The sequence below is a fragment of the Prinia subflava genome, chromosome 8 (genome assembly GCF_021018805.1).
Source record: "Prinia subflava isolate CZ2003 ecotype Zambia chromosome 8, Cam_Psub_1.2, whole genome shotgun sequence".
Taxonomy (NCBI): Eukaryota; Metazoa; Chordata; class Aves; order Passeriformes; family Cisticolidae; genus Prinia; species Prinia subflava.
In genome coordinates, this window is record NC_086254.1 from 21,187,788 (window position 1) to 21,208,505 (window position 20,718).

At 54.2% G+C, this 20,718-nt stretch overlaps 3 protein-coding genes across 4 annotated transcripts in view; all 3 read right to left on the bottom strand.

The window, feature by feature from the left end:
* Positions 1 to 317: 317 nt before the first annotated feature.
* On the bottom strand, positions 318 to 4,533 carry LOC134554442 (somatotropin). Its single transcript, XM_063404989.1, has 5 exons — positions 4,524 to 4,533; positions 3,473 to 3,636; positions 2,583 to 2,699; positions 2,089 to 2,250; positions 318 to 518 (listed from the first exon to the last, which is right to left on the bottom strand). Exons 1-5 carry the CDS (start codon positions 4,531 to 4,533, stop codon positions 318 to 320), a joined length of 654 nt encoding a protein of 217 aa, XP_063261059.1.
* A 2,952-nt stretch (positions 4,534 to 7,485) lies between these two features.
* On the bottom strand, positions 7,486 to 14,470 carry CD79B (CD79b molecule). 2 transcript variants are annotated; one of them, XM_063404990.1, is made up of 6 exons: positions 14,335 to 14,470; positions 11,960 to 12,001; positions 10,767 to 11,075; positions 10,139 to 10,257; positions 9,840 to 9,881; positions 7,486 to 9,422 (listed from the first exon to the last, which is right to left on the bottom strand). In XM_063404990.1, exons 1-6 carry the CDS (start codon positions 14,399 to 14,401, stop codon positions 9,324 to 9,326), a joined length of 678 nt encoding a protein of 225 aa, XP_063261060.1. In that variant the 5' UTR covers positions 14,402 to 14,470; the 3' UTR covers positions 7,486 to 9,323. The 2 variants fall into 2 exon arrangements, with proteins under 2 accessions (XP_063261060.1, XP_063261061.1); XM_063404991.1 differs by lacking the exon at positions 11,960 to 12,001 and having other exon boundaries at positions 14,335 to 14,459.
* A 2,773-nt stretch (positions 14,471 to 17,243) lies between these two features.
* SCN4A (sodium voltage-gated channel alpha subunit 4) overlaps positions 17,244 to 20,718 on the bottom strand; it is a 46,269-nt gene continuing 42,794 nt past the window's right edge. Inside the window, exon 26 of the mRNA XM_063404083.1 lies at positions 17,244 to 20,338. Coding sequence (XP_063260153.1) covers positions 19,149 to 20,338 — 1,190 coding nt within the window. The 3' untranslated portion in view covers positions 17,244 to 19,148. The remainder of the gene's footprint in view (positions 20,339 to 20,718) is intronic.

Consider the following 20,718-nt stretch of genomic DNA (forward strand, 5'->3'; position numbering starts at 1 on the left):
AAATCTCCCCCAAAGCCTCAAATCCACCCTGGAGCCCCAAGTCTATCCCCAAATCCAAACTTCCAGCCCCAAATCCACCCCAATTTCCCCCCAGCTCCAAATTCAATCAAATTCTCAGACTGAATCCCCCTCACCAGCCCCAAACCCTCATCCTCCAACCCCAAATACACCTCCCAGCCCCAAACCTTCGCCCCCCAGCCCCAAATCGCCCCAGTGGCATCTCGCCTCTCCCACAACCTGTCCCCCTCAAAAGCCAGACTCGTGTCGGCAGTAGCGGGTTTTATTCTCCAGTTTCCTCTCCCAGGAGCGGGGCGGGCTCACAGGGCGCAGTTCCCCTCTCCGTAGCGTCGGCACCTCATCACCTTCAGGTAGGTCTCCACCTTGTGCAGGTCCTTTTTGAAGCACGACAGCAGCCCGTAGTTCTTAAGCAGAGCGTCCTCGCCGCGCAGGTGGAGCTCGAATTTTTCGTAGGTGGGTTTGAGCACCTGAGCGCCCCGCGGGCTCCGCTCCTCCAGCTCCTGGGAGACAACGGGGACAATCCGGGAGAGGCGGGGCCGGGCAAGGGCATCTCCCAGGGAAAAACCTCCTGCCGAGCTCTGGGAGAGGTCAGGGGGATTCCCTCCCCTGCTCTTAAATGGGATTTCAGACGTGGTTTTGGGCGTGTGTGTGGCAGAGCGCACCGGTGGAGGTGGTGCCGTGGGGTGATGCCACGCTGAGTGTGCCAGCGACACACACAGGGCTGCAGGGAGCGAGGAATGACCTGGGGGGACTTAAAGGCAAAATCACAGCATCTCTCTGCAGCCCTCCAGCCAAGGAGATGGGGAACTGCACAAATAATTCACTCTTCCCCCATTTTCCCAAAGCTGTGATCCGGTTCCATATTTCCATCTGGAGATCTGTGGTCAGCCACTACCCCTGCTGTGCTCAGCAACAGAATGGTTTTGGTGAAGTAAAAAGTGTCATAAATTGGTGAAAAGGGAATATTTGTGTCATTTCTGTGTGTGGCTTGGAATGCAGAGCAAAATCTGCAGTGGTCCTGACTCCTTTGCCTGCCTACTCCAGCACAGAAGGTCTGTTTGCTCACAGGGCCTGACTTGCAGAATTATTTAACTGCTAGAAAATGTAAATAATGGCCCAGATAATTTCTCACAACTACTGCTTCAGGCTGATGCTGGCAGATAAACTTATGGAATAAGCATAAATGAAGTGTGTCCTGGCAGATAATGGGCAATTAAATTTAAAACAACAAACCCAAAATTAAGACCTTTAAGGAGCTTATAAAAGAGAGGGAGAGTGACAAGGGGGAATGGTTTTAAACTAAAGGAGGAGACATTCAGGTTAAGTTTCAGGAAGAAAATCCTCCCTGAGAGGGTGGGCAGGCCCTGGCACAGGGTGCCCAGAGCAGCTGTGGCTGCCTCTGGATCCCTGGCAGTGCCCAAGGCCAGGTTGGACGGGGCTTGGAGCAGCCTGGGACAGTGGAAGGTGTCCGTGCCATGGCAGGGGGTGACTCTGGGTGGACTTTAAGGCCCCATCCAACACAAACCATAATGGGATTCTCTGACAGGTTCTTCTGTGGAGAGATCACCCTCCAGCTCTCAGCTTGGAGTGTTGTATTAATGGAAGAGGGAAACATCAGAGCAAGTCTTTCCCTGCACAAAAATGTATTTGTAAAATGTTGTGAGGTTGCAAACCTTGCAAAATTTGCCCCATTTCAAAGTACTTTGCCTGGAGATGTAATAAACATTGTGCTGCTGTTTGTCTGATGTATTTCAGCAACTGGAAATTCTTTGCTGGATTTGGAAAGGTTTTGGATCTGTAATGTTGTGCTTCCTGGTGGAATCTGCGCTCTGAGGGGTTGTGGCAGTGCTGGTAACACCTGTCCTGTGTTCTTACCCTCCTCAGTGATGGGACTTGTGCACTGGGGGTCATGATCTTTTATGTAAAGGGAAGCAAAGTCCAAAGGATGCCCTGCCACAGGGCATCCTTTGGCAGGGAGATTTCTCATGGGAGATTTCTCATGGTGCGTGGATCCTCGAGAGTGCCCCATGCCTGGGAGATCTCTGTTATTCCAATTATGCTGGGACTTACCCTCATCAGAGCTTGGATCCCTTCTTCCAGGTCCTTTAGCTTTTCATACACCCTGTCTGAGGTGCCAAAAACCAAGTTGTTTGTGAACACCTTACTCAGGTACTGCACTGGGGTCAGCCAGGACTGGATGAGAACCAGCGAAAACCGGAGAAGCTCCATGTCCTGAAATTGAGGCAGGAAAGGGTCAAAGCTGAGTAGGTCTGGTGTTTGGTGGAGTGTCCTGCTCCCTCTGGAACAGCCTGGAGTGACCCAGAGAGGGACACTGCTCCTGCAGCTTCAGTTTGCAGGCTGAGGGCACCACCCAGCCCCATGTCCTGTGCACATGGCAGTGTTCTCATCCTGGAGCTGGGAATATGATTCAGCCAGAAGAGTCTGCGGGGTTTAAATAGCAAAGAGAAGGGTGAAAACACCAAAGGTCTCACAGGTGGAAACCCTCTGATCCTGCAGTGGCGACTCTACAAACAGGTCTGTGCCTGCCCCAGGTCAGAACTCACCGATTTCTGCTGGGCATCCTCCTTCCCCGTGGGAGCAGGAATGGTTTCTGAGTAGCAGTAGGCTACCTGGGAGTTTTTGTTGGTGTGCCTTTGGTCTTCTGGGATGTAGCTGCGTTCCTGTGGAGACATCCCAGATACACTCAGGTCTGCTGCCCGGGGGCTGAAGAAGAGCACAGAGAATTCCCAAGCTGTCCTTCACGGTTCCTCTTTGCAGGGAATAAATGGGAGATAGGAGGTGCCTCTGGACAGGGTGGAGAGTTGGGAAACAGGAGTTTGTGTTGGCACACCAGCTGCCCTGAAGGTCTCCCTCTCCCTAGGGCAAGGTGCTGCTCTTCAGTAAGGGCCGGTTGTGCCTGTGGACAGCAGGGGCCAGTTCCCAGTGTTACCACAGGGAACAGGGTGTCACAAGGGTGGGCAGACACTGCTCCAGGCAAACTGCAGGAGGAGGAGGAACAGAACACACCTGGGACAGGTTCTGCCAAAGAGGAGATGATCCCCAGGGACAGCCTGTGCCACAGGGACAGCCCATACCAGCTGTGCCGAGCAGCAGCAGACACTTGCTGGGTTTAAGCAGTCAGACCCTCCCAGGGACAAAGGTGACCAACACAGGGAAGTCCTGCAAAATATCTGTGCCACCTCCCACCTCTGCTGCCCCTATTGCAGGGGGTCTGGATACAGGTGGAAATGGCCTCAAGAGGGCATCAGAGAGGGGACAGAGAGGTGACAGTGTCCAGGCTGGTGGGACACAATCTGCCCTGTCCTGTTAAAGTTCTTTCTCCTCCCTGAAGAGCTGGCAAAGACACCAAGAGCTGGGAATTCTCTGGGAAGTTCTACAGTCCTGGAGCCATCAAGGAAGCACAGAGGAGGTGCCTTCAGGCCACAGCACTCACAAACTCTTTGTAGGTCTCAGCAGCCAAGAGGTGAAGGTGCTGAGCCCTCAGCACAGCGTTGGCAAACAGGCTGGACAGGGGCATGGCTGGGAAGGTGGAAGCTGGCTGTGGCCACTGCAGTCCCAGGGTGATCACAGCAATGGCCAGAGGAGAGAGCCAGGACCCTGCAAAGTGGAGAGGAAGGTGTTGGGAGTCCTTGGGGACTCTGCTGAGGAGGAGGTGGCACCTGGGAGTTCATTCCCAGCCTGTTCTGCCTGTGCTGGATCCACACTCATCTTCCGTGGTGCCTTGTTGGACACTGGGTGGGCTCAGCCCTCCCCAAATTTGAGAGAGACCCTTTCACTGGACCTGCCCTCATGGCTGGGGGTGCTTCCCAGTGTGACCCCCCAGCAGCATCTTCCTGGCCTGAATTGTGGTTGCTCCATGAAAACTAAGGGGTGCCCCTATGGTTTTCCCTGACACACACATGTTTTCCCCTAGGCCTTGTCCCTGCCCTCTTTGGGACAAGAGCTGGTGGCACCACCTGTGCTGTGACCAGCTGCTTTTGCTTCCTGGTCACACTTTTACGATTTGGTGATCTTGGTCAAGCTTAAAGGTTTTCAGCCCATGACATCCAACACAAATGTCTACCTGCACTCACAGAGACCACAAAGCTCATCTCAAACAAAGACCCTTAGGAGGAGGAATGCCCTGGAGCCTGTAGGATTTGGACATTATTAGACATCACCCTCATCCCTGTCTGAGGTTTGGAATATGAGTTTCATTATTCATGCCAACATTTATAGTAATAGTTACTATTACAACTGTAGCTTGATCTTGTTCTTCAAGCTCCCAACACTCTCCCTGCTCACTTTAGGTTAAAGATTAATTAATGGATTAGAGTCACTGCAGGGAAAGATTTTCTTTTTCATGGATTCAGAAGTTGCCATATTTAAATTTAGGGATGGCAAGGAGTGTGTGTAGCCCACCACAGAACCACCCCATCATCATCATCTCCTGTCACCCTACATACCCAGCACTGGAAATCCTTTAAAACTGAAATAAAATGTACCTGGAGCCATTTCTGCTGGTGAGTTGCTCAGGTGTGGCTTAGTTGGGAATGTTTCCTCCTTTCACCTGGTGAAGGAAACTGTGGGCCCCCCCTTATATAGCAGGGGTCTGTTTAAAATGGATCTGCGTGTCCATGATCACAACAACAGCTCTGCACCTTCCCGCTGCATAAATGCACAATTGTTCACAGTGGTGCTACCTCATCACAGGCATTTTCACAGATGTGTAGCTTGGGGAGCTTTGTTTGCCTCGGGATGAGACCAGTGCTCCATGATTTCACCATATTCTCCTGTTTATTGCAATTAAAAGTTTCCTCATCACAGCAAGACCCATCCCACATCAGATTGTGGTGGGATTGGTTGTGTCCTCCTGCTGTTCCTGCCTGGCTCTGCAGCCTTGGCCCACAGTTCACAGGGCTGACCGGCCAGGTGGGACATTTCTGACTTAAAGCAAGTGGCACCAGGAGAGGTTTAGGTTGGATATTAAGGAAAAGCTTTTCCTGAAAATAGTGTCTAGCCCTGGCATAGCTGCTGAGGGCAGTGGTGGAGTCCCCATCCCTGGAGGGATTTAAAGCTGTGTGGATGTGGCACTTGGGGACAGGGGTCAGTGGTGGCCTTGTCAGTGCTGGAGGAATGGTTGGACTGATGATCTTAGAAACCTTTTCCAACCTAAAGTATTCCATATTCCTGCGATGTTTTCTTCTCTATTGTTTGTGGGGATAGAGCTGGCTGCATGTTGTCAGATGAATTCCATTTTGGATTTGAATGCCAAGGAATTGCTTCCAATTTCTCCGCAAATGTCAAAGGTTCAGCAAACACTTTTGCTGAGCTGCTTTGCCACGGGTGTGACAAGGACCTGTCCTGCCCTGGTGCTGGTTTGGATTCCAGCCTGCCCAGTGCAAATCCAGAGCTCTGAGAGCTTTCTCTGATCCTCAGCTGGACAAGGCTGTGGAAAAACCTGTCATGAGCATCTTCCTGCTCCTGTCTGAGATGCAAACATAAAATACCATGGGATTAAGAAGAGGAATGGTGTGGAAAGGAAATAGGAGGGATGGGGAAGAGTGGTAGGGAAGGGAAGCAGAGAATCTTGGAATGGTTTGGGTTGGAAGAGACCTTAAAGCCCATCCAATGCCACCCCCCACCATGGGCAGGGACACCGTCCACTGTCCCAGGTTGCTCCAGGCCCTGTCCAACCCGGCCTTGAAGGGAAGAGGACACAGCCTACCCATCCCTGCATTTGAGAAAAACAAGACAGAATGTGGGATGGGCAGCTCCAGGGGGTATTTAAAGGACTTTTACTCTGCATAAAGGCCCCATTTCGCCAAAGCAGACTGGTTTGGCCTTTGTCTGGTGTTCAGGGGATGTCCTGTATTGGGAGGTGATTTGGCTCCCCCAGGCCCTGGGTTTGCTGTGTGTGCCTCCGGTTTCCAAGCAGCAGCATCACCCCCGGAGCCTCTGGAGCTGCTGGAGTAGAGGGAGGAGAGCTGCTCTATAAACATGAGTGAGAGCAGGGCTGTTCTGAGAAGCCCCCGGGTGTTGCTGCTGGAGACGCGGCGGTGCCACAGGGAAATGTCAGTCCCGGCAGCAGAGGGAACAGCAGGTCCTGCCGCTATCAGGTGTCCCGTCACCCCATAGCGGCAACATCTGGGCGTGTTTTTATGTTTTCTACTCCAGGTCGTGTTTAAATCTGCGCTGGTCAGGGCCGAGCCGAGCCGCAGCTCCCCAGCCCTGAATGACTCTGCGGTGTCACTGCAGCTCCTGCGCAGCGCCGGTGGAGAGCGGTGCCAAATTCACATGATTTGTGCCGCAGCCCGCTCGGAGGGGCCGGGGTGATCCGGGCCGAGGCCTGCCCCAGGCTGGGTTTGTCCCCGGCGCTGTCTGGGCAGTAAATGAGGCAGAAGCGGCGCATGACGAGCGCCGGGCCGGGCAGCGCCGCGGGCAGAGCCGCGGTTGCGTAAGCGGCTCCCAAACCTCAGCCGGGCCGGATCGCCGCTCTCCAGCTCCCGCATTTCCAACCCACAGCATCCCATCTAAAGCAGAGTCACACGCCGTGATTTCCACATTCCTTAGAAGAGAAAAAACCCTCCATTCTCTTCAGGATGGCCCCGTGTCCACGCACCTTTCCCTGAGTTTTTAAACAAATGAAACATCTTTTCCTGGAGGCACCATGTTCTCCAGGACCCCGGGTGATCTCCAGCCTGGGGGAATCCTGACCGAGGAGCTGCTGCTGAGCCACAGCCCAGCTCTGCAGAGGGTTTAGGGTGTAGAGGATTATCTCTTCTAACTCACTGCTCCGAGTGAAATTCCCTTTCAGATTTATGGGGATTAGGTACCAGAGCTGGAACTGCTGGGTTTCACTGAACTCCTGTGGAAAGATGAGGCTGAACCCCCAGGTTCAGTTCCTCAGGACTGCAACCCTGCCTGAACATCCCGATGGGAAACAGGGATTTTCCCTCCCTACAATTATGTGCAAAGAGATTGTAGCCAGGTGGGGGTCGGTCTCTTCTCCCAAGGACAAGAGGAAACAGCCTCAAGTTGTGCCAGGGGAGGTTTAGGTTGGATATTAGGGAAAATTCCTTCCTTGAAAGGAGTGCCCAGCCCTGGCACAGCTGCCCAGGGCAGCGGTGGAGCCCCCATCCCTGGAAGGATTTAAAAGTTATGTGGATGTGGCACCTGGGGACAGGGGCTAGTGGTGTCCTTGGCAGTGCTGGGGTCTTAGATGATCTTAGAGGGTTTTTCCAACCTGAGTGATTCCATGAGTCGATGACAGAAATCAGGACAAAATACAGAGCCTGGGCTGTATATACTGATATATTTGTTTACATTAAATGTGTTTTAAACACAGACCACTCTCAATATAGAATGAAACCAACCCCCATCTCCAGGCTCCTTAGAAACTACTCCAAGCATTTCAAATAAACCAACAACACCACAGAAATATTTATTTACTTACAGCATTTTAAAGGAGGCCAAAGCCCTGGGCTGAGGGAGCAGCAGAGGACTGGGGTCAAAAAACTGCTTTTGACATCAGTGGTTCCTCACCAGGTGCAAACAGCAAATTTTATTTTTTCTGTTATTCTGTTCAGTCACTTGAGTGAGTTGTTTACACAGATCTGAGGAATCTGGAGCTGGGAAGGCCAGAAAAACCTTCCATCTTCCATTTGGATATTGAAAACAAGGAATGGAGGGATGAGCTCTGCTAGTCCTAAAATCTTGGCAAATGTGGAAATCAGGAACAGCCAGTTCTTTTCTCTCCCTGTGAATGCTCCTTTTTAAAATTAACTCATTTTATAAGCAAAATATGCTTAAATAACTCTTATATATGTGTGGCAGAACTAATTTGGGATAGCTTTATTTAACTAGAAATATCAATTTTAAAATGCTGGTTTTGTGCTGTTTAAAATGAATTCCAGTTTTCCACAGAAGTGCTTGACTGGTAAAGAACTATCCTGTTACTTCTGAAAAGCCCTTTTTGCTTAGAATTTTACCCTTCTCTTGCTGTTTTGGGGGTGTAGAGCAGTCGCAGGAGCTGCTTGGAGCCCAAAATATTGTGAACCATCAGGACACAGAGGCCTTGAGCCCTCTGAGAGGGGACAGTTTGAGCCATAATGTCCTTGTCACCCTCGTCCAGCCAAGCTCCCACCCCAGCTGTGCCCCCAGCCCAGTTTGGGTGCCTGGCTGAACCTGAGCTCACCACCCTCAGCTGCTGCTGCCATGCCAAGATAACTTAATTACAAACCCAGTCTCCAGTTGTTTTTTAGCTTCTCCTTCAAGACCAGATCTAGCTGAGAATGGAGCTGCTGGTCCTGGGCCCTGTTCTCCTGCTTTGGATCCTGGTGATTCTCTTTGTCCCATCCCAAGCTGATGTTTTGGGACTGTTGAGGGTCTCTACGGGGTGCCTCACATTTGCTCTTGGTTCTCCATCCCTGCCTGCCCTCGGGGTGAAGTTTGAAGAGGTGAAGTTTGGTTTCCAGCTAAGCTGGATCCAAAAAGCTGCTAGTTATTCCCAGGAAATTGGCACCAGGGTTACCTGGAATGGGCACAGCAGGATGGAGAAGGATGAGGATTTACCCATTACATTTATTAGGACTTTAAAAGCAGTTGGAGGTTTGTGTCCCACAGTTTACAACTTTCCCAGATGTTCTGAGGTCACACCTGCCCCTCACCATGAGGATGACCTTGTGACAGGGGCCAGCTCTTGCCTGGGGAGCAGCAAGCCTTTGGGTGAGACCTTTCTCCCCAGTTTTTCCATAGTCTTTGGAGAAAAAGAGGTGCTTTTGGGGGATCCTCCACCTCAGACCTCTGCCAGCTGGGCCTATGGACACAGCCAGGGCTTTGACAGCTGAAGTGTGGCCCCAAATTTGCTTCTCACAACACCCACATGGTGCTGTTGGCAGTGTCCATGTAGTGCCTGGTCCTGGCCTTCCCAGGGTGGTGGGGTTGGAGCAGATCCCTCATTCCCAGTCCTTCCATGGCACTGACCAGGCAGGAGCTCAGTGCTGGATGTGGGGCTCCCCGGGCTGTGGGACCAGTTTGCTACTGGGGGAATCACAGGTGGCTCCTAATTTCTACAGAGGCTTTAGGGGTTGGTCAGTGGAGTGGGGACAGTGACAGTTGGGGCAGGGCAGCCTCGGAGACACAGCCTGGACACGGGAGAACCCCAGGGCAGCAGGATCCCAGCCCTGGGCTGGGCTGTGCAGGTGTTTGCAGCTCGGGATCCAGGCAGAGCCGTGCTCCAGGGGATCTGTCCCCACAGGGGCTGGCAGGGTGCTGGCAGGGCCTGGCAGAGGGCACAGGATCCCTCACTCTTCACCTGGGTGCTCCCCCACTGCCCACTTGGCCTTCACGTCCCGGAAAGGAGTGATGTCCTCGTAGGTGGCCATCTGCTCCACCTCCAGCCCCTGCAGCAACGACAACGAGGGTGGGACATGGGAGGAGGTTCCAGCCACAGCACATCCCATGGGAGACCCAGCTGGGGACCCTCCCAGAGCCCCTGAGACTGGAGCAGCTTCTGACAGGGAGAGAGGATGGAGATGGTTGGATGTTGATTGTTGGATGTTGGATGTGTGATGTGTTGGATGTTGGATGTTGGATGCTGGATGTTGCATGTTGCATGTTGCATGTTGGATGCCAGATGTGCGCTGGCTGCCTCTTGGGGCAGCTCAGCACAGCTGATGAGTAATTTGGGATGAAGGTGCCCTGATCCTCCTCCCAAGGAGGGGCTGCAAGGTGACCCGCAGCAGACCCCCAGCAGGGGCAGAACCCCCCGTGTCAAGGCTCAGGGTGATGTTAGGGAGGTCCTGCTATCAATTAATTACCTCATAAGTGTGGTCCTCCTCTGGGGTTTTCTTTTCTTCACCCTATGGAGAGTCACAGGTTGGTGTCAGCACCCACCACGATCCCCTGTCCCCGGTCTTGGTCCCCCAGGCCAGATCCTACCACTTTCACAGGCACATCCATGGAGTCACCACACAGCATTTGAGATGCTTACCTTCCCACTTGAGATATCCACAACCCCAGACCCATCCCATGCCCCTGGCCTGCCTGGGATGCACTGCAGGACACTGCTGTGAGCCCAGCTGGGGACATCCCCTCTGCTGGAGGCACTGCCACTTGCCTTATCTAGGAAGAGGAGGATGGGGATGCTGATGAAGATGACGAGCAGGATGGACTGAATGATGATGATGGCGTCTTTCAGCGTGTTCCTGTTCTGGACCTGCTGGATGCTGCTGGTACCTGGGAGCAACAGCACAGGGAGAGCCCAGGTGTCACCTCTGTGCAAGGCTGCAGGGGGAGGGATGAGCTCGCCATGGCCAGAGTATCACCAAGGGGGTCTGTGGGGACCAGCGTGACCTGTCCTCTGCATTGGGAGAGACCAGAGCACTGCAGTTGCCCCCAGGATTGGCACCAGGGACCAGCTCTGGGATGGGACATCTTGGGCAGTACCCAGCAGTCACCAAGAGCAGGACAAATCTGATTTATTAGAGGAACACGTCCTAGGGTTTTGCAGGATGGACATGCCAGGGCAGACCCAGGCAGGTTATCCTACTCCTTGGGGCTGGCAGTGAGGAATAGAACCTCTGTGGAGTCATAAAGCACCCACAGCTGGGTCAGAGAGGGTCCCACCAGCACAGGGAGAGGAGGAGGTGTGGAAGCACCATATGGGGTTCCTATGGAGGGGAAAATGGGAGAGGAGGAGAAAAAGCATCTCCTGGCATGCGGGAGGATGGGGAGCTGCCACTCACCCATGACCCGGAGCTCTGTCCCACACGAGTGCAGCTTCTCCTTCTGCACCAGGCCCTTCCTGTCACACACATAGATCCCATTGTCCTGGCTGGTGGCCCTGAAGAGGGTGAGGTTGATGGAGGCGTTCGTCCTCTCGATGCTGTAGCTGGGCGTGGTCTGGTTCAGCACAGAGAGGTCATCCCTGTCCTCTGCTGTCTTGTACCACTGCATGACCTGGGGGTCCTGGGAGTAGCAGATGAGATAGATGGGCATGTTCTTCTTGACGGCCACGTACCGCAGGTTCTGGTACACCGGGGGACACTTGGCACCTGCAGGGGACAAGGCTGTCACTGCAGCCACTCCCATGAGAGCCCTCCAGCACCTCCTGAACAAAGAGCTTCCCATTTTCATGCTGCTTTTGAGCATCCAGCTTGGTTTTGGTGAATTATCCTCATCCCAGGCTCCCTCCCCAGGGAATGGTCCCGGCCTGGAGGCTGCCAGAGCTCCAGGAGTGTTTGGATAGCGCTGCCAGGGGTGCACAGGGTGTGGTTGTTGGGGGGTCTGGGCAGGGCCAGGAGCTGGACTGGATGATCTCTGTGGATCCCTTCCAGTCAGGATATTCTGTGATTCTATGAGATCTGAGGCTTTTGGTGGAAGTCTGCTTTTAACGGAAACTCCAGTTTTTCGAAGGGAATACCTTTGCTCTAACACTTCTGTCCTGCTCCCACCCCTCTTTGTGCACATTTAGTTAATCCCAACTCCAAAGTTACAACCCGTGGAATCCCAGCTAGTTTCTCTTTTGCTTCCCCATTTTTGTGCCGTTTGGTTTATTTTGTATTTTTCTGGCTGTGTTTCAGTCCCAGAGTGGTGACTTGGAGAGCCTGTTTGGGTTGCAGAGGTCACCTTTAGAGCCCCATGGGTGAAAATGGCACAAGGACAATGGCACAGGAGCTGTGGCACAAGCCCAGGGCTGGTCCCAGACTTAATCATGCACCAAATGCAGAGGGAAAACCTGTGGGTGCTCAGGAAAGACGAGATCTGGCTTTGTAGGGAGAGGACAGTGCAGGACTGGGGATGAGCCATGGGGGATGTCACAGCCTGGGAATGGCCTTTGTGGGGAGAAAGGCCCGTGGGGGTGGGACAGCAACTCTGTGGGGACAGGAGGACCCTGGGGGACACACACAGGGGAAGGGCCCAGCAGGTCTGAGGGTACCTGTGCTGTTCCCGGCACTGCTCTTGTCTGCTGAGATCCCACCTGCAAGACAGGAGAAGGGTCTGAGATTGCGGCCAGGAGCCCATGAGGTTGTCCCCAGTGGGGTGGATGTATCCTGGGCCCTTCCTGCCCACTCCATATGGAATGGAGTTCTTAGGAACAACAACAGAGCCCTCTCAGAGAACCTGAGGCAGTGCAGAATTGGGTACAAACCCTTCAATTTCCATCCTGTCTCCTCAAAGTTTTCCAGGTTGTTTTCTGGTTGATACCCCAGTGAAACCTGCTTCCTATAATGTCTCCGAGACTGGTGCCTCTTGGGAAGGCTCCAGATACTCCCAGCTCTGCATTTCCACTCTCTGAACCAGCCAGGGACCCTTCCCTGCTCGTATTTCCTGAGCTCTGTGATGGCCAGGGGTGTTCCCAGACCCTGTGGCCACACAGCCCCCAGGACAAGGGCTGTTGGGAAGGATGGAATGGAAAAGTGTTACAAACATGACTGCTTAGATTTTAGGAATATGAAAACTACAAGTGAGATAGAAATGAAGGCAAGCTTTGAAATGTAAGATACCAAGCCCTCAGCCAGTGAAAAATGGTGTGGCTAGCTGGGGGTAAGCTCCCTTGATTAAACAAGACCCTCCTGCTTGCCAAAGGTGGAATGGTAATACTATAGGCTGTATGTAAATGCTGTAAGATTTGTATCTTGCACTGGATTGGTTAGTGTAAATCAGAATCTTCAACACAGAGGGAGATTTATTGTCCTGTAGCAAGAACTTCGGTCTCTCTTTCCTGGCCTGCTTCTAGCTGTGGCTAGCAGCTCTAAGCAGTGCCCTTGCACCCACGCCTTATGCAATAAACCACGTGTTCACAGAGCTGCCTTGTTTCCAGAGATATCTCGTCTACGTCCCAGCTGTCTTGTAAATCTCCTACAAAAGGCTGTGGGCTGGTGCTGTGGGACCTGCAGTGCAGGAAGCAGGGTGAGGTGGGGACCCCCCCCAGCACCCACGGGTGCCCTGCCCGCAGCTCCAGTGCTGCTGGGCCTGGTTCCTCTTGCTGCAGCTGGGCAGGAAGCCCCAGCTCTGTTTACTGCCCCGCTTGAGCGCCCAGCTCCCTCCTTGGTGGGGATTCACCAAACCCCGTGGAGGACCTGGCACGGAGGTGGGGCTGCAGCACCTCCCTACAGGGCAGCTGCAAACCTCCCTATCCCCAGAAGGAGAAGGAGGAACAGAAAAAGAAGAAAGGTTCAATTCCCCAGCCTGAGCTTTGTGCTGCCCTCCTGCAGACTCCCAGCCTGCAGGGACCTCCTGGCTTGGACAGGGGCTCCTCTCACTGCCCCAGAGCCCCTTCCAGGTCCTTGCTGCCCTGTTCATATTCAGCACTGACACCTCTGCAGGCAAATCCTCCCCTTCCAGCCCCATTCCGTTTTATTTCCAGGATGGGAGATGGCCTTTGTCCTGGCTGTGCACCAGCTGTGTGTCCCTGTCACCTGCAGTGCCACTGGCCAAGGCTTTGCTCTCCAGGTTCTGTTGGTGTTTCTAAAGGAAGACCAGGCTGGTCCCTCACCTGGAAGCCCTCACACCCCTCCAAGTCGGGAGTTCCATTGCAGCCACAGGTGGGCTGAACTTCCCCTTCCTCCCCCAAAGTCTCATGAGAGCCAAGTTCCAGCTCTGCAGCCTTGAATCCATGCTGGACTTGTGTGGCCACCACAGGACCCCTTTAAATGCCCTTTGTCCTGTGGGCACACGTTTCCCTCTGAGGGTGGGATCTGCTGCAGGTTCTCGTAGCTGTCCCTGTACCAGGCAAGAGGAGCTGAAAGGGGACAGGAGCCATGTCCTGGGTTTTGCTGCTGCTTCTCCTAGGGGAACAGTGCACGCATGCACACACAGACCCCACAAATCCCCCCAAAAGCCTTTTTCCTCCCATTTATCCTCTGCTCCTGGGCACTGAACCCCACAGTGCAGAGATGTGGCTTGGCCATGGCCTCAGCAAAGTGTCAGGCCCATCCCCAGGCCTCTGAGAGTAATAAATGGTTAAAAAACCCTCAACAGCTCTTCTTTCCTGCCACCTGCAGTCCCAGCCAGGCTGGCTCTGCAGCCGTTCGGCCAAAACCACCTGCCTGCCCCAGAATGTGTCCTGGCTGCACACCTCCAAGGGGAGCAAAACCCAAACCCCCGGGAAGGCACTGGGCTCTGAGCCCTGTTGTGCCCTCCTGGGCTCCCCAGGAGGCTCCCAGCACAGCAGGCCTGAGAGAGACCAGCACAGAGCTTAAAATTTTTGCTCTGAGAGCCAGAGCTGGGGTAAGCCCTCGAGCAGGGGACACACCCCAGGCCATTGTCCTGGGTCATTGCTCTGAAGTGCAAACCCTGTTTGGTACCTACCTACGAGCAGAGCCAGCAGCCACAGGGTCACCGGGAGCAGCCAGAGCCTCGTGCCCGGATCAGCCATATCTCAGTACCCAGGGCAGGCAAACACCCGACCTGTGCTTCTGCAGAAACAGCGGCTGCTCCCACCACCCTGGCCTCAGTACCTAAAAATGGCAAAGCCACTGCTCTGTGCGTGGCCCCTTTCCTGCTCATGTAAATCCTCCCCGCTGGGGACTTTCCCTCGGGGCTGGTTTTGAATGCAGTGCAGACGCTGGGGCGGCCCTGCCTGTGGGCTGGGCACCATCCAGCCCCGGGTCCCTGGGCTTCATCCATCCTCCTGTGCCCAGGAACTGTCCATTCTCCTGTCCCTGGGCACTGTCCAGCCCCATGTTCCCGAGCACTGTCCATCCTTCTGTCCCCAGGCACTGTCCATCCTCCTGTCCCCGGGCACTGTCCATCCTTCTGTCCCCAGGCACGGTCCATCCTCCTGTCCCCGGGAACTGTCCATCCCCCTGTGCCCGGGCACTGTCCATTCTCCTGTTCCCGGGAACTGTCCATCCCCCTGTGCCCGGGCACTGTCCAGCCCCATGCCCCCAGGCACTGTCCAGCCCCATGCCCCCAAGCACTGTCCACCCTGGTGGTGCCAATATTCCCTGGAGGTGCCCAGGACTGGTGTGGACCTGCAGCAGAGCTGGGGATGAGCCCATCTGCAAAGCAGGAGGTGCCAAACCTGGGCAAAGCACAGAAGATGTGCCCAGGAAATGGGATTGGCGCTGCCTGGCCACATCCCTGGGGGGACAGGACGGGGGTGACCCCCAGGGTCTCCTCCCAGCTCCACAGATCCCCCCAGGGTGTTTGGCCCTGAAGGGAACGGGCAGGGAATTATGGTGGCCCAGTAGCCAAGAGTTGCAGCAGGAATGGGGTAAGAACAGGGGATGTTTGTGGAGTTGCTTGTTGTGGGATGCAGTGGGATGAGTCCCCCAGCTCCCATCCCTGCATGCCAGGGAGACCAGAAATCTAAAATCATAGAAGCATGAGTCAGTCACAAAATCATTATGGCTTGAAAAGACATTTAGGATCATCAGCTCAGCAGCACCACCATGATCACCACTAAGCCATGTCCTCAAGTGCCACATCCCCATGTTTTCTGAGCACTTCAGAAATGAGGAGATGGGGAAATGGCCAAACTAAGGAGTCACTTGGGTGCCAGCCATGCCCACCCTTTCCCCACACCCCATTTGTCACTTCCAAGAGCCTTCCCCATGGAACCTCCGAGACAGCCAGGCCCCAGGGAAGCTCACTGAGCCCCCCAAGGTGAGCTCTGATGCAGAAACAGGCTTCTCCAGGCTCTGCCCCACCCCCCAGTTGTTACTCGTTATCGGCTGTGGGTGAGCACTGAACTGTAACTCCAGTGAAAAACACCTCTGGGTACTTCTGCCAGTCGTGTTGGTCCCCAGAGCCTGGTGCCACTGCCCGGGGCCTCCCCAAACCTTCATCTTCTGCAGGCTGGGTGGGTTTTTTGCCAGTTCTGAGCACCTGATGTGTGCTGGGAACCAACCCAGCCTGGTTTTGCATGCAAAGGCACAGGAAGCAAGAGAAATAAAGTTTTCCAGAGAAAATCTGGCTCCATGAGGATTCTCCAACAGTGATGGGAGAGGTGCCTTCTCCTGGTTCTGTACGTAGGGGCAGCACTGCCAAGTCCTTGCTGCCATCACCCCTGGGTCCGGCTGCAGGAGCAGAGCCTGGCCCTGGTATCCCAGCAGGGCCAAGTGAAAGGGATGCCCACGTGCTTGGCAGGCATTGGAGGGGTTTTTATGAGGTTGTGGGGCAGCAGATGGGAGCTGGGATGCTGGAGGTGCCTGGGAAAGCCCTGTGCAGTAAAACCACGAGTGGGGCACAAACTGAAGAGGGTTTGCAGTGACAGTGGCCAGATCAGCCCCTGTTCCACCTGAGGGCTCCTTGGCACCCTTGAAAGGCACAGAGGGGCTCTGTCTCCTCTGGAGACCCCTGTGCTTACAGCAACCACAACGTGCGGCGTGGGGGAACCTGGTGGCCCCACGGGGTGGGTCCCATGTCCCCATGCCTCTCCCCCTGGACCACTCTGGCTCCACGGCTCCCAGAGCAGAGCCTGTGATGGCCAGGGGCATCCCCAGGTCCTGTGAGCCCCCTGGGAATGTGGGTTGGTTCTGTGGGACCTCCAGTGCAGGAAGCAGGGTGAGGTGGGGACCCCTCCGGTGCCTGCAGCTGCACCTTCCCCACCTTCCCCAGCCCTTCCCTCTGGTCGGGGTTTGGGTTTCACGGTGCCCGGGCGGGTGGGCTGTGCCCCAGCCCCTGCAGCCCCGCCTGCGCGCACAGCCGGCTCTGCCCGGCTTACGCCAGCCCCGGGACGAGCTGTTCCAGCGGCAGCGAAAACAGCGGCGGGGCCGAGCCGTGCCTCGGGCACGTCAGCGGGGCGCGGGGGCGGCTGCTCCTCGCTGACGCAGAACCTCCTTCAGCTACCCTGTCCTCTCCCAGCCGTGCTCACCTGCCTGCTGGGGTGGGGTTGGAGCCTGTGTGGGGCAACTCCGGGGTTTGAACCTCCTCCAGACCCTCTTCTGTCCTTGGTGGAGCCCACAGCAGCGTCTCCTGTGGCTCCTAATGCCAGTGAGCACCGAGGGCTCCAGGGGATGGGGTCGTGAGCAGAGCAGAAGCTCGGGGAGCTGGGCTGGAAGTCCCAGGGGACACCCCTGGGGCCTCCTGTGCAGGATGAGACCCCCAGGTCCTGCTGAGTTTGGCAGGTCTAAGGCCAAGGGAAGGGGTGTTCACCCCTCCCAGTGCAGGGAAAACATCACCCTCCCAAAGACACCCCAACACACTTGGTATCATAATAACAGATCATTTACAGTTGTTTATTGTAAGAAATGTACAAAGAAAAACGGCTTTAGCTCACACAAACCCTGCTCTGGGGCATTTCCCCATCCCTGACGACACAAACGTAGAAGCAGCATTGATTGTGAACCACGGTCCGGGCAGGGACTGCCATGCCAGGTGTGCTTCCCATGGAAACGCCAGCGACAGCAACTCAGGCTCCTGCTGCAGGGAGCATCGACAGGGAAATGAGGGCACAAGGCCCTGGAGGAGCCCAGTGCCCCCAGCTCTGCCACCTGGCTGGCAGCTCATGGCTCCAAGCCAAGCTCAGCACCGCTCCTGGCCAGCCTGGCCGTGGGGCGGCCGTGACGGCAGCACCCTAAGCAGCTCGGGAAAAGAAGGGAAGAATCAGAGTACAAAAAGACAAAGCCTTTGGCTTCAGGAACAGCCCTTGTTTGAACTGGAAGAGGTTTTGGTTCATGTTTGTTTTGATATCATGAGGGGTTTTTTTTTCCCTTTTGAAGGCAGAAGATGGTCAGAGGTGAACTTGGGTCTTTTTGCCCATTTTTCACAGAATCCCAGAATGCTTTGGGTTGGAAGGACCTCAAAGCCTATCCAGTGCCACCTCCTGCCATGGGCAGGGACACCTTCCACTATCCCAGGCTGCTCCAAGCCCCGTCCAGCCTGGCCTTGGGCACTGCCAGGGATCCAGGGGCAGCCACAGCTGTGCCAGGGCCATTTTCCTTGATTTACTTTCCTTTTGCTTACCTGTGTGAAGAACAGCAAATCCCTTTTCCCCCTGGGAAAATGCTCCTCTTCCTGGAGGTTTCCTGGTGAGGCCCTGCCTGGCCCATCCAGAATGTGCCCCCGGGGCCTCTCCACAGCCCCAGCCTATGGAAGGATGCTCTGCCCGAGGATTTTGGGATTCACACCCAGTTGCATCATTTATTACATGCATCCACCTGGGGCTTGGGTGGGATTTAGGGCACCCCTAAAGCAGCTTGTGGAAAGGGTCATTCAGACATCTGCTCCAATTCCTGGGGGTGCATTGCATTAATTAACACTAATGAAGAGGACATTTGGAATGCCAACCAAGAGCACTCCAGTGGGATGGCTCTTCTTGCAACAGGGCTAGTAAAAAACCCCTGGAGAATTTTGTCCTGGGAACTGAGGATTCTTGGAGGACATTTCCAAACCCTACCTTTGCCCATTGCTTTCCTGCCACAAAACCTGGATGGAAATGGGAAAACAGAGTAAAACCCGACTATAAATAGTGTTTACATTCGTCCTACAGAGACCTGAATGATTTCTGGTTTCAATGCATATTCAGAGACCTTGAAAACCTGATATTTAACCCTGAGAACAAATCTGCAGATGCTTTGCTTTGGCTTTGCAAACCAATTTTTAAGACATAATTGCACTTTCTCTTGTATGTAACAAAAAGTAATCATCAAGCTTATTCAGATGTTCAAAAGAGAGGTGCTACTTTAAGACTTTGGAGATTTTTGTTCACAAAACTTTCTGCTTTCTGTAATTATTCTTAATATTATTTCACTTGGCTCATCTTTCACCGTTTGCTTGGCTCTACTCTGGAAGAATAAAATACAGGAAAATCTCTTAATTGTGAAATAACATTAATAAATAATTACTTCAAGTGAAAGGACAACCATACTCTTCTGTTCATGCCTGAAAACCATCGTTACCGTGATGAGATCATTTCAAAAGTAACTTGTTTCTCTTTCACCGACAACAGATTTCACATTTGAGTTCTCATAAGGAAAAGAATTAAACTTTTTGCAAGTGCAGTGGGCTGTAAAACCCAGGATCAGGAGGAGATCCTGCTTTGAAATTCAAGGTGGTTGCTTGAAATATGTGAAATTAGCTCAATATCTAAGATCTAGAGATCTGTGCATGGAAGAGCTTTGAACAGGAGATACAAATGAAGTCTCTTCAGGCTGGGCCAGAGGTGGAATCTCCCTGTGTTACACCAGCGACTCTTTCACCACGCGTCCCTTATCCCAAGCCTGTGCTTCCTCAGGAGCATCCTGGGGTGTCTCTGAGCTGGGAATGGGCTCGAGACCCAAGGCAGGGGCTGTCTCCACATCTGTCCCGGTGTTCCCGTAGATCTCCTGCATCCTGGTGGCGATCAGCCCCTCCTTCTCGGGTGCGTCCTCGCCCAGGGCATCCTGGCTGTGTCTGTACATGTAGGACGCCTGCTTCACTGAGCGCCTCAGGAGGTACCTCCGGAAAGCCCTCTGGATCTTGGTGGCACAGACCTCCTCTTGTTTCCTCTTCAGGGTAGTGGTGATGGGTTCATAGGAAACCTTCGAGGGGTTGGCAGCCATGAACTTCTCCTCCATGGTGGCCTTCAGGGCATCCATTTCTCCCGAGTCTCCCAACACTTCCTTAGTCAGGGCAAAGAGGATGTCTAGGCAGTGGATTTTGTCCCCAGCAACCATTGGTAGATCCATGGTGATGAGTTTGATCTTGTTGGGCTTGGGAACTCTGAGTGGCTCCTGCAAGGTGTCCACAAAGTCAGACAAGGTGCTGTAGGCAATGAACTGGGTGGCGTCCGGGTCAAACTTCTCCCAGGTTTCGTAAAACATTTCAAAATCGTCTTCGCAGAGGGGCTCGCTGCTCTCCTCCGTGGCCACGCTGAAGTTCTCCAGGATGATGGCAATGTACATGTTCACCACGATGAGGAAGGAGATGATGATGTAGCTGCAGAAGAAGAAGATGCCGATTGAGGGATTCCCACAGTCTCCTTTCACCGAACTCCCGGGGTTCTCCAGCTCGGGGTCGCAGTCTGGGGGGCCGCTGTTGAGGATGGGGTTGAGGAGCCCATCCCACCCCGCTGATGTGGTGATCTGGAAGAGACAGATGATGCTGTTCCCGAAGGTTTCGAAGTTGAAGATGTCATCGATGCCCGACTCCTTCTTGACGTAGGCGAAGTTGGACATCCCAAAGATGGAGTAGATGAACATGACAAGGAAGAGCAGGAGGCCGATGTTGAACAGGGCGGGCAGGGACATCATCAGGGCAAAGAGGAGCGTCCGGATGCCTTTGGCTCCTCGGATCAGCCGCAGCACGCGGCCGATCCGTGCCAGCCGGATGACCCTGAAGAGCGTGGGGGATACAAAGTACTTCTCGATGATGTCCGAGAGGACAATACCTGTGGAGGGATGAAGGACAGGTGAGTTTGCTGTGCCACCAACGGGAGGTGAAGGGGAGCTGCTCCACTCCATCTGGGCAGACACAGTGAGGTGAGACTACCCCCGATGGCTCCTCCAGTGACAGGGAAAACATTAAAAAACAACCTCTGAGCACAAGGGTTAAACTCTGGCTGCTCTGTTTCAGAGAAAGACAGCACCAAAGGAAATAACACCAAGGAGGAGCAGAGATATCCCCAGCCCCTCGCCCAGCCTGGTGGCCGAGACTGGCCTCACATCTGTTGTGTCTCAGGGTCCTGCTGGCTTGGCCCTCAAAGGATGGGTGCAAGCAGGGTCCAGTGACAGCTCGGTGGGTGTGATTGGTGAGACCACTTCCAGGCTT

What these genes read in the sequence shown, in the direction of transcription:
- LOC134554442 (XM_063404989.1), bottom strand. An exon ending in CTGAGACCTACAAAGAGTTT is followed by an intron (nt 2,700 to 3,472) that starts GTGAGTGCTGTG and finishes ATGTCTCCACAG; the next exon opens with GAACGCAGCTACATCCCAGA. An exon ending in GGATCCAAGCTCTGATGAGG is followed by an intron (nt 519 to 2,088) that starts GTAAGTCCCAGC and finishes GTTGTCTCCCAG; the next exon opens with GAGCTGGAGGAGCGGAGCCC.
- CD79B (XM_063404990.1), bottom strand. Translation starts at nt 14,401, where the DNA reads ATGGCTGATCCGGGCACGAGGCTCTGGCTGCTCCCGGTGACCCTGTGG. An exon ending in CAGTGCCGGGAACAGCACAG is followed by an intron (nt 11,076 to 11,959) that starts GTACCCTCAGAC and finishes TGTCCCCTGCAG; the next exon opens with GTGCCAAGTGTCCCCCGGTG. An exon ending in AGGAGGACCACACTTATGAG is followed by an intron (nt 9,423 to 9,839) that starts GTAATTAATTGA and finishes TCGTTGCTGCAG; the next exon opens with GGGCTGGAGGTGGAGCAGAT.